The sequence below is a fragment of the Delphinapterus leucas genome, chromosome 7 (assembly GCF_059928025.1).
Source record: "Delphinapterus leucas isolate spDelLeu-1000000601 "Yukka" chromosome 7, BTC_Dleu_Yukka2, whole genome shotgun sequence".
NCBI lineage: Eukaryota > Metazoa > Chordata > Mammalia > Artiodactyla > Monodontidae > Delphinapterus > Delphinapterus leucas.
The window spans coordinates 9,227,693-9,239,174 of NC_143135.1; the positions used below are offsets into that span (position 1 = coordinate 9,227,693).

At 61.1% G+C, this 11,482-nt stretch overlaps 1 protein-coding gene across 4 annotated transcripts in view; it reads left to right on the forward strand.

Moving 5' to 3' along the window:
- The window catches only part of AHNAK (AHNAK nucleoprotein), a 38,506-nt gene that overhangs the window by 8,991 nt on the left and 18,033 nt on the right, over positions 1-11,482 (forward strand). The window contains exons 1-4 of one of the 4 annotated variants that reach the window (XM_089914658.1): positions 118-215; positions 9,928-10,031; positions 10,299-10,455; positions 10,875-11,062. In XM_089914658.1, coding sequence (XP_089770784.1) covers positions 10,299-10,455; positions 10,875-11,062 — 345 coding nt within the window. In that variant the 5' untranslated portion in view covers positions 118-215; positions 9,928-10,031. Of the gene's footprint in view, positions 1-117; positions 216-2,935; positions 3,139-3,161; positions 3,181-9,927; positions 10,032-10,298; positions 10,456-10,874; positions 11,063-11,482 lie in introns of those variants that run through there. The other 3 variants (XM_089914659.1, XM_089914661.1, XM_089914660.1) reach the window with 3 other exon arrangements.

Consider the following 11,482-nt stretch of genomic DNA (forward strand, 5'->3'; position numbering starts at 1 on the left):
CGCTCAGGGCAGACCCGCCCGCCCGCCCCAGCCGGAGTTACAAGAGCCGCCTCCGCGCACGGGGGCCGGGCCACTCGGAGCAGCTCCGCCGCGGGGACTGCACCGCCCGCCCTGCCGGACCCGCCCCGACCGGGGCTCGCCGCCCGCAGCAGCCGCAGCACCGCGACCTCGGGCCCTGCGCTGGCTATGGCTGTGCCCTGGGGCTGAACGCGCAGGTAGGGGCGCCGGGCGCACCTCGGCGCAATCGGAGAACGGGACTCCGGGAACGCGCGAGGGGAGGTGGGTGGCAGGGCTTGGGCGAGGCGCCTTGGGCGGGTGTCACTGGGAAGATTCAGTTCGGCGCAAGGTGGGCAGCCCAGGGCCGCACGGGGAGGCGACGCGTCGCGTCCTGGGAGCCGAGCTCTGCCTCCGGAGTTGGGGCGCTGGTAGGGGCGCAAGTTGGGTAAAGTTGGAAAATCGCTCCGAGGCGCGGTTTGCTCTAGTCTGTCTTTCTCTCGAGGGCTGGCTGTGGTCCCTGCTGCACGGCCGGGCGCCCGTTCTTGGCCTGGTGGCCCCTGTCCCACCCCCTCCTTCTCCGTGGGGCGGTGGCTGAGCGCGCTGCTTCGTTCCTATTCCATGTTTACTGGAGAAGTTTCCGAGATCGCGGCGCGGCCCCTCGGCCCCGCCCGGCGCCCCAGCGCCCCCGCGCCGCGCACCCCCTCCGCCGTCCCTCCCCGCGCCCCACACCTCCGCCCCTGACTTCGCGTCCCGGGTCCTCCCGGCCCCACCCAGTTCTGCACCACCAGCCTCTCCTTTTCTTGCTCCGAGCGGCCCCTCAGCCTCCCTCCAGCTGCCCCGCCCTAGTCTTGCCCCTCTGTGTTCCCAGCTCCAGAAAACTCCCTTCTTCCGCTGGGGTCGCTGAGCCTAGGAGTTTGCAGCTCGCCCGGCAGCGGGACGGGTGGGAGTGGGGGTGGGGGACATAATTGGGGAGATGCCTGAACTGGGGTGGGCGGGGAGGGGGGCTGTGCCGCGGCATAGCCCTCGGGACCGCCCCTTCCCCTTCCGAGGCGGCGCTCTCTCCCCAACCCCACTCCCAAACCCGGCCGGGTGGGACGGCCCCCGCCCCAGCGCCTGGCTCGGCGCCAGCAGCCTGAGGAATGTGGTGGTTGGAGCCGGTGACTAATTCAAACCAGAACTCGGGGAGGAGTGGTGAGGGGCAAAGGGGAGGGGGGCGAAGGGGCTGGTTAGGGAGGCGGGGGCAGGAGCCCGGCTGGCGTGGGAGGAGGGCTCAGCTGCCCTCCCTGGCTGGAGCCCTCCTCTCCAGAGACGCGCTCCTGGAGAGGCGGCTGGGGGGCGAGGTCCTGCCGTGGAGTTGGAAAGGCACTGGGCTTAGGGTGTGTTCAGAGAACTGTGTTATGTAAGGCTTTCCCATGCAGGGAGAGGGTGTGCAGTGTGCGAGGGCCGGCCCTCCGCTGGCGGGCTCGGCGCCCCCTGTAGTGCCAGGGCCTTGGGAGGCGGGGGCGCAGCCCTTTGGCGTCTCTGGCCACGAGGGACACGTGGGGTCTGAGCAGGGCTGACTGTGCCCCATGCGTGGGAGGGGAGCCGAATGGGCAGATGGGGCATGTCACGGCACTAGCTGGGCCCCAGCACCACGTGGGGACAGCTCTGGCGCCTCTGCACGTTGTGGCCACGGAGAATTGTGTGCCTTGTGTGTGTGCCTTTCACAGGGCGTGGCTGCCACCGAGGAGGAGGTGAGGTGCCCCCAGGGAGCCTGCTGCTGGGTGCCCTGCTCTGTGGAGTGGATTTGTGGAAAGGCAAAGTGGGATCTTCCCATGGCAGTGAGGTCCTTAGAGAATGACCTGGACTTTCGGGAGGAAAAGGGAGCCAGATATTTACCTCTGGATCCCCCAGCACAGTGCTGGGCTGCCAATAATTGGTTTTGAAACAGTTTATTAGAATCCAGCCTCTGACTGCAGGGGTCGCATGCCCTGTGCACAGCCTAGCACAGGGATTGGGTTGATTCTGTGGGACACAGGGACGCATTGGAGGGTTGTGGTGACAGGTGACGGTGAGGGATTTCGGGGAAAGGAGGGAGAGATTGAAGATGCCTTGGAAGGCATTTTAGGGCCTCCTCACCTGTAATGGGTCTAAATTCAGGGAGTAGATTCTGCTTTCATTCCGCCCCTCTTTCCCTGCCCGCCATGAGGGAAATCTGTGGGGCAGGGTGTGGCACTCACTTCCTTTCCGAGGCTGAGTGGGGCAGCTTCCTTCACCTTGGCACCCAGGGGTGATGGGTTGGGCCAGCACTTGGTTGGTGTGTGTGCAGAGTGGGGAGTAGAAGGGAGCCCCAGGCTGAGGGGGTACCTCCTTGCTCTGAGCTGGGAGCTGTGGGATGAGGTAGCGGGGAGAGGACCTGGGCCCATGAGAGCTGGGCTAGCAGAAGTCAAAGGGTCTGGAGTATTGGCAATGGGGATTGGAGGGTGTCTGAGCCCCTCTCCAAAGCCCTGTCTTTAAAGGTTATATGCAGGGACATTGTTCAGAGAACCAGGACACAGAGGGAGCCACAGAAGTCATGTGGGGCTTAATGCTGCAGCTGTGGGCCCACAGCAGTGAGTCAGGGGTCCTGGTTTGGGCAACTTCTTGCAGAGCTAACCTCACAGAGCTGAGAACTTGTACCAGCCAGACTTGGTTGAAGGGCATGCGTCTACAGGTCCAGGGCTCAAAGTGGGACCCAATAGAGTAAACCATGGGGGACTTGTGGAAGGAGAAAGCCAGAATCAGCCAAGGGCAGGGTATGGGCTGGGGGTCCCCAGGGTCACCTTAGTCCCAGGAAGGCCATGGGTGGAGGTGCCCGGGCACTGCTGGGCTGGATTCTTAGGCTCACTTGGAATTGGCTGGCTGGCCCTGGCAGAGCACGCTACCCAGAGCCTGAGGAGCTTGTTTGAGGGGTTGGGGCAAAGCTGTGGGAGTGGAGGAGTGTGTGGGACTCTGGGGTGTGGCTGTCACCTTCCTCAGAACCTGGGAACCGCTGGGGGATGGACAGAGAGGCAGACTGGGAGAGCTAGTCTGACTCCTGCTGGGAACTCTCCCATGCCGGCTCTGTCCTCCCCACCACACCTGGAAGCCCCAAGCTTCTCTCCCTGGAGCTGGGCTGATCAGGTACGTGTGCACACGAGGAAAGGAGGTGGCCCCTGGAGAGCGGTGAGAATGGGACGTTTCAGCTGGTGGGTGTCTGGGGCCTTCTGTTCTCCCTCTGACCCCCATGGGCTTTATCCAGGCTCCTAGGGAGCTGCCATTTCCCTGGGCTGTGACCATCCCGCTGGGCTCCCAGGCCTTCCTGAGAACAAGCGGTTTCCTCCAGGCCTGGGCGAGCCCGAGGAGTTGTGAGGACCACGCTGGGGGGAGGGGGCACAGTGGGCTTAGCAGGAACGTGTGTTTTGATTGAGCCCTTCTTCCTCCCTGCTGGCTTCAGTCCACATCCGGGGGCCCGCTGGGCTGTTGTACTGGAGGTCTTGGGTCCGGGGTCCCTGTTTCACTGTGGCCTTGAGTCCCTATGACTGCTAGTGTCACAGCAGAGAGATATGTGTTATTACCTATGAGAAGGTGTCTCTGTGGCTGTGCTCACTGGTCCTGGATGTGTCACCTCTGCTTGCGTCTGGGGTTTATAGAGCAGGGGACAACAGTGGGACTCTGTCCCAGTGGTGGAGGTTTCATGGGGGCTTCAGGGGCTGTAGGTAAGGACTCAAGTAAGTTTCTCCATCCTGGACGGGTTCCAGGCCCTGGAGTTTGTGTCCAGAGGCCCCAGGGAGGGTGAGCACAGCCGTGGGAGTGAGGCTGCGCTGATCCAGGCTGAGCGAGGCGCCGCACAGGGCCGGTCAGGGAGGGGCATCCTGCCCGGTCCCCGGGGGCTGGAGCGGAGGTTCTAGGGAAGGGGAAGTGCCTGGTTTTGCGTCCTGGCCGGGCTGGGGGGTGGGTGGCTCTTTGGCAGCTGAGCCGAGTGGCCTGGCCCCGAGCCCCTGCACTAGCGTGACCCCGACCTCTGGGCGGAGAGATCCGCCTTGGTCTTGTCCGCGGGCAGCTCCCAAACTGTAATCTACTCCTGGGGCGAGACCCGGTGAGACAGTGAGCTCTTCTTCACCCCTTGCCCCAGTCAGGAGGACCCCCCCCATCCCCCATCCCCAAGCTGCTGTCTTAATCCCAGCCACCCAGGGTCAAGGCCCACTCTTCCCTGGCGAGGTGGCCAGGTGTGGGGATTGCCCGCTGGAGAATGGAAGCTGCCCCCAGTCCCTGCCACAAGGAGAGGGGAGTCCGTCTTGGTCAGGGGAGGAAGAAGGAATCTCTCTCCCTGTTGGAAGCTTGAACTTGGAGCGCTGGGGCTGCGGGAGTGGGAGGGGCCAGGGGACAGAGGTGGAGAAAGGCGGCTGGGCGGAGCCCTGAAAGCGGCTAGCTGGCTGGCTGGCTGGCTGGCTGGAGTGGGGGTGGGGGGCTGCCCTGGAAGTCGAGGGGCAGGAAACTCTAGTGTGATGGTGAGGGGCCAGGGGAAGGGGCTGACGTGGAGGAGAGGGCTGGAGTGATGAGGCTGGAAAAACTTGCTCCAAGTGGGAGGTGTGGGCGGGACCAGCAGCCCTGGTAGCTAGGGAGGAGCTAGGCAGGCGCCCGCGCTAGAGGGAGGCACGGAATCTGGGCACCAGGTTAACAGGTATAGGCTCCCTCCATGATACGCAGGGCCTGGGGCTGCCCAGACAGGTGTCTGTGGTGAGCTGCGGGAGGCAGGGGCTGTGGGCCTGCTCTGGGCTGTGAGGAGGGGGGACTGAGGAGTGTGTCTGAGTGCCCGGATTGTGTGTGCTTCCTTGTGTGTCTTTCTTTGATTGTTTCTCCAGTGCCCATGTTGCCTGTGTCTTGCAACATGTTCGTCAAATTCTCCCTGATAATTCGACCTCCCCAACACACATATCCCATTCAAGTTGAAAGTGCCCCCTGGGGGTGTGCCGTCCAGAATCAGCTGACCTCAGAGTTCTTGGTGCCAGCTTAGACTCTGAATATAACGGAGTGCTACTCCAGTTAGAATGGGGCAGGTTGTTTTCCAGACCAAGGTCTGGTGGCTGCATATGTGGAGGTCCGTTTGGAGGCTTCGGCGCTGGAAGAGAGGCGCACCTGTATTCCTCCTTGTTCCTCTGGACCTGGGATTTCCCGCTGAGTGGAAATGTTTGCCTTGCCCTGCGGGTGCCTGTCTCTAGAGTGGGTCTGGTGCCTGCCAAGCCCCAGAAGGGGATGATTCTCTTGGTCTTCACCGGCTGGGGTCCAGAGAGTCTACAGGTGAGCTGGGTTCTGGGTGGCTCAGGATCTCTGACTCCTGGGAACACAGCGTTGATGAGCCTCAGAACCAAAAGGGCCCTCAGATCCTGGGCTCTGGGATGCCTGGGACTCTGCCCATTCTGGGTAAGCTGTCCCCAAGCTGGGCCAGGACAAGGCTGGTGTGTGGGCAAGGAAGCTGATGGCCACTCACCCTTCCTCGTGTGCTGGTGCATCTTGACGGGCATCACTGCTTCCTGGGGTCTCTACCCGCGCCCCTACCCGAATCTCAGCCCCTCTTTCTGTGTGTTTCTGTCCCTCCGAGACATCCTCCTCCCACCACGTCTGTCTCCCTCTGGATGAGCGTGGAGGCCTCTCCGCCTTCCTGTGAATGTGCCTCTCCAGCTCTCACTCTGCCCCCCTCCAGTATAGGTCTCTCGGTCTCTCCCTCCCGTGTATCTGTCTCCCTTGTGCATCTTTCTCTGTGGTTTCTCATCCTCTCTTGTGTGTTTATTTGTGCCTTTGTCGCTGTCTGTGGGTAAAGAGGCCTTGGAGTCAGAGAACCCCGGGCTTGTATTTCAACTCTGTCTCATACTTGGGCAAGTCATTTTACCTTGGGGCCTATTTCTGCACTCTAAAATAAGGATATTAATTCTTAATCACATAGGGTTGTTTGGGGAAGGAAGGGGACCCCTTGGTGCCCCAGGCATGGAACAAGCACCGTCCTGGGGCACCATAGGAGCTCTGCAAAATTCTCTTTCTCTCCCCCTGGGGCGGGGCCGGGGGTGGGGTGGGGGTGGCGGTGGCGGTTTCTTTTAATGTGGAGCTTTCTCTTCCTTTTTACTGCCCGGGGAGTGTTCATGAGCGTAGACGGCCACTCCGGGTGTGTCTCTCTTTTCTCCGAATATCTCAGCCCCTGGTCCTGGTTATAAGTGTTCACAGCTTTCCCGCTGGTGGGAGTCTGTGGCTCTGGTTGTGAGTCATCTCATTGTTCTGAGCTTGGGGACTGCTTCCCCCTGGCCTGTGTGTATGGTGGCTCGGTTTGCTCGTGTGCTGGGTGGAAGTTTCATTGCTGTCAGCATCCTCCCCACCGTGGGTGGGTGTGCTTCCTTCTGCCTTGGAGTGTCACCTCCTGTGTCCCGCCTGTGCTGGGCATATGAACAAACTTCTGTCCCTCTGCTGTGTATCTTGACTTCGGGGTTGGTGCGTGGAGGCCTTGAGGCCCGTGGGCCTGACTCTCGGGTGTGTGTAAGTATTAGTTCCTGTCATCTTGACACTGACGCTGGCTGCGAGGTTGTCTGGCTGCTGCAGCAGTTAGGCTGGGTCCCCTCCCTGGCTGTTTTCATACTGGATCTTGGGCAGAAGGGGCTCTGTTTCCTGGGAGCAGTGGGAGAACATGTTCCTCTGGAGGTAACACCTGGCGGAGACCATCTTCCTGGGGCAAAGAGTCTGTTTCCTGGGCCTTGTCCCAGATTTGCCTGGGTGTTGCCCCCAATCTGCAGAGGTGGCATGGGCAGAGCCCTGCTGCTCTGCACATCCTCCTTTGTGGTTTTGAATTGTCAGGGCAGCTTCGCTCTTCTCTAGCCGCTTCTGGCCTGAATTACACTCTGTCCCTGCAGCCTCAGTTGCGTGTCCTCTCTACCTTGAAACTGGAGTGGCCTCACCAAATCACTCCTTTTTTGCCCTCCAGGCAGCCCTGTGTCTTAGAGGGTCTCCACTCCAGCCCATTCATCACGAAGGTTACTGTGAGCCAGGGTCGGGTGGACTGCGGGCAGGGAGCTAGCAGTCCTGGGTTCTAGGGCCCCAACATTCCGCCATTCTCAGGGCTCTGGACCTCACTATCCCCATCTGTAGATAGCAGGCGGTGCTGTCCCACAGGACTTTGCAGCGGTGGAAATGTTCTGTACTTGCGCTTCTAATATGGTAGCCCTGCGTGGCTGTTGAGCTCTTGAAGTGCGGCTACTATAACCAATGGACTAAATGTTTAAGTTAAATTAACTTACATTTAAATAGCCACATGTGGCCTAAGGTTTCTTCCACTCCGAGGGCTTATGCCACTTGACTGAATGTGTGGAATTCCCCAAAGCTCCAGAGACCCTGCTTTGGGTAACAGCAAGGTGGAGCCCCCAGCCCCCCGGGTAGCTGGCTTCACCTGACTTGTGCGGGAGGAGAAGGAAGGCCCATCTGGGCTCGGTACAGGCCCCAGGGGTGGGCGAGATGGAGGGCTGGGACCCAAGTGCAGAAAATAGGCCCTTGCCACCGTGGCCTCGAATCCCCTATCAGCACCCCCGTGCCCGGCCAGGTCAGATGAAAGAGGGAGGGGAGTCTTTCCTGGCTGTGCCAGGAGGTGAGGCCTGAGCCAGAGCAGGCCTGGTGGTTGGCAGCCCTGCCTGGCCGGGAAGCCAGCGGGTGCCCTGCCAGGGCCAACCTGCAGCCTTGGGTCCAGCGCCTCCTCTTCTCACGGACTGTGGCCCTTTCTCTGCTCACGATGGCCTCCTCGCTAGTCCCAGGGGTTGAGGCATGTGGCACATCCCTCCTGAGCCTCCCAGCTGTGCTTCCCTGGACTCTGGGCCTGGAGCTCTGTGCCGAGCAGCTGGCAGGGAAGCCCACTGCCTCTCACCGGGCCCCAGCCCCTCTGGCACCCGGGGGTCTGGCCCGTGAAGCACTTGGTCGATCGGGTTTTAGGCGTGACCCTTGGCGGCCGCAGTGACTCACTGGGGAAGGAGGGAAGGTGGGGCTGAGATGTGGGCGAGGGTGAGCTGTCTGGCTTGCTGCCCCATCGCTGCCTGCTGGCTCAGCACCAGATGCTGGGCTGAAAAAAGGGGCCCTGCTCAAGGAGGAAGAGGGAAGTGCAGTCGGTGGCTTCGGAGATCTGAGAAGCCCTCGGGTGGGAGCCCTTTCCTTCCCTGCCCTGCCTGACTCCTTGTCTGCAGGGCTGGCTTCTCAGTGCTGGACGCCGGGGGAAGGCACCATTTAAGCTCCAGCTTGCTGTTTCACTATGGGTAGGGTCAGCGGGACTTCCGGTAGGAAGGAAGGAGGTGATTTCCTCAGCTCACACCTGTGCCAACTGGCTGCCGCTGGCCTCCTAGCCGGCACCTGTGCTGACGTAACTACCGCGTGAGCCAGTGCAGGTGGTTGGCGAACAGGGTGTCTGTGGCTGTCTTCACCGGTGTTGTGATCTGCCTGACACTGGAAGTCCTAAGTGCCTATGAATTTCCATGAATCCCGTCCTCAGAGGCAAACTCAGCACCTTCAAGACTCCATTTAGATTTCATTCCCCCAGAAGGCTCCCAAGCCTTCCGGAACATTCAGAGGTGAAATTGGTCATGCCCAGAGCACCTTGCTCATAACTTATATCCGGGACAGAAGCTAAGTCTTTTAACTCTCCATCTCTGGCACGTGGAGTGCATTCAATAAATGTTTGGAGGATGCATGAGTGAAGTTAGGTGATAGCCTGATGCAGTGTATAGTTCAGTGCTGGGCTGAGCTGTGTCTGTCCCTTGCTAGATTTCTCGGCAGTGTCCTGTACAATGTTGGACATACAGGAGACGATCAGTATGCATGCATTTATTGATTGGTTGGCTAATTTCTGGGTGTCAGCAGATTTAGGGCGGAGCTTTGGACGAGGTTCTCCACGATTTATAGCACCCCCTGCACGGTTTCACAGGCGTACTTCTGGGTGTCTGGAGGCTGGAGGCCTGCCTGGTGTCTTCCCCGGCGCCTCTGCAGCCGACAGTTCATCCCGTGGCTGGAGGGTGTCTTTGCTCCCTCAGTGCCCGCACCTATGGGGGCCTGGTTTCAGGGCCCAGCAGGTGCAGCCAGATGGGCCCTGACTCACCACGTCCTTGAGGCAGCACAGCTGGACCGCAGCCTCTTGGGCTTGGGCCGGTGCTGGGGGGCCTGGGGCTTCCATTGTTTGGCCTCTGCCTGTGGCAGGGCTCCTGGAGCTCCCAGCTGGCGAGCGTCCCCCTGGTTCTGAGGCCAGGGTTAGGGTGACCCGGAGTCACTCACTGTCGGCCACTGGGGGAGGGAGGGCACCACCAGCCCTGCTTGCAGGTTGCCAGTGGCCCCCAGTGCCGGAGAGTCTGAGGAGGGGTCTTGCACAGGTTAGAGCTGCAGGCCTGATATGGCATCGGAGGAAGAGTTACAGGCTCAGAGCCCGATCATAGCTGCTCTCTCACGGTGCACCCCCGGCCGGCTGGCCTCTCCAAATCTCGGTTTCCCCACCTGCACTATGGGGGCTGAAGCTGTTACAAGGGACCTAATGAGAATGGGGTTGTTGGGAGGCTCTGATGGGCCAGAGCTTTTCTCACATGCTTTCTCTTGCTCCTTCAGTCCTCATGGGAATTCTTTATCGTCTCCATTTTCTCAGATGAGGAAATGGAGGTTCAGAGAAGTTAAGTGACTTGGCCCGGGTCACACAGCCGGGAAGATGCAGAGCCAGGATTTGAATGAGTCCGGCCTCTTCCAAACCCCCTCCTGTGGCCCCAGGCTGGAGGGTCTTGTGTGAATGGAGCTGATGACAGTAGCGGGGTTGGGGTTTGGTTTGGCCCCGGGGGGGGGGGCAAAACAACCAGCCGTCTCTTGCACAGCAGCTGGTCGGGGTTTCGACAAGCCGAGTGCTGAGTGTGCGCCCGAATGTGGCCTTCTCCCTAGGCTGTGTGACCGAGATTCCCAAGAGAGAGACACTCCGAGGAGAGGAGAGGAAGGAGGGGCGGGCTCCTGGCAAGGCATCCGCTCCTGAACCAAGTCCTGCCAAGGTCAGTAGGAGGGAGGGTGACGAGGGCGGTGGAGGTGAGAGGATGGGGAGGGTAGAGACCCGGGAGGCACGTGCTATCGGGAGGCAGGGCCCGGGGGGGGACAGGACGAGGAGCTGGCTGCCTCCGCTGCGGCTGTGTCCACCGTCCACCTTGGGAGCCCGCCCACAGTGGAGGCAGGCACCTCGGAGACAGTGCCCCACGCCCGGGGGATCCCTGGCTTCCCCATCCCCTCATGCCCCCACTGCCCCGTTTCCTTACCTCATCCAGATGGAGAAGGAGGAAGAGACGACCCGGGAGCTGCTGCTGCCCAACTGGCAGGGCAGCAGTTCCCACGGGCTGACCATCACCCAGAGGGACGATGGCGTCTTTGTGCAGGAAGTGATGCAGAACTCCCCTGCGGCCCGCACTGGGGTGGTCAAGGAGGGTGAGTCACCTCGGGGTGCGGGCTGCTGCTGGGGCGGGGAGGGGGAGGGTGCTGGAGGGAAAGGCAGGGGCAGCACAAGCGGGTGGGTGGTTGTGGAGGGCTGGGTCCCAGTGGCATCAGGATGGCCGGTACCTATGCCCTGCCCTCCACTGCCCGCTCTCTATCCCTGGTTCCCTCACAGTCCTCGCGGGAGGTGGTCCTGAGGACTGGTGGACGCGCCGTCCTCTGTTCCGACTCCACCACCCATGAGCTCTGCCACTTTGGGCAAATTAGATGGCCTCTCTGCCTCAGTTTCCTCATCTCTACAATGGGTGTTACCACACCTGCACGTCAGTCTGAGGGCCCCGTACAGAGTGGTTGTGTGTTGTTTCCCCGAGACCCTGGGTGGTCTTACCCGCTTCCCGCTCCTCCCTGCTCAGGGGACCAGATTGTGGGTGCCACCATCTACTTTGACAACCTGCAGTCGGGAGAGGTGACCCAGCTGCTGAACACCGTGGGGCACCACACCGTGGGCCTGAAGCTGCATCGCAAGGGGGACCGTTCCCCTGAGCCCGGCCAGACCTGGACCCACGATGTCTTCAGCTCCCACAGCCCTGACGTGGTTCTGGTGAGTGCCTGGCTGGCCGGCCGTGCCCTTAGCTCCCCCGACCACGCCGACGGGCTGGTCCCCCTTCCTGAGCCTCTGTCCGCCCGCTGGACAGCTTTTCCTTCCTGGCTTCTCTCCTGCTTTCACCCTCTGCTCTCTGTAGAGCCAGCCTGTTTCTCCTTTTCACGTGTGGCTGCCGCTAAAAGTCTTCTGTCAGTCTCTTCCGAGGGTCCCCGCCTGGGGCCCCACTCATTGGTCTATTCCTCGGTGCCAGGAGGAAGTTGGCTGCTTTGCAGGCATCTTTGAAATGATTTCACAGGTGCCCAGTTCTGCCTCACAGACATCATTTTTCTACTTCAAGAGGCCTGGACTCATCTGTGATTCAGAGGCTGGGCAGCAGAGTGCCTGAGGGGCAGTTCTCTGCTGCTTCTGATGGCTTGT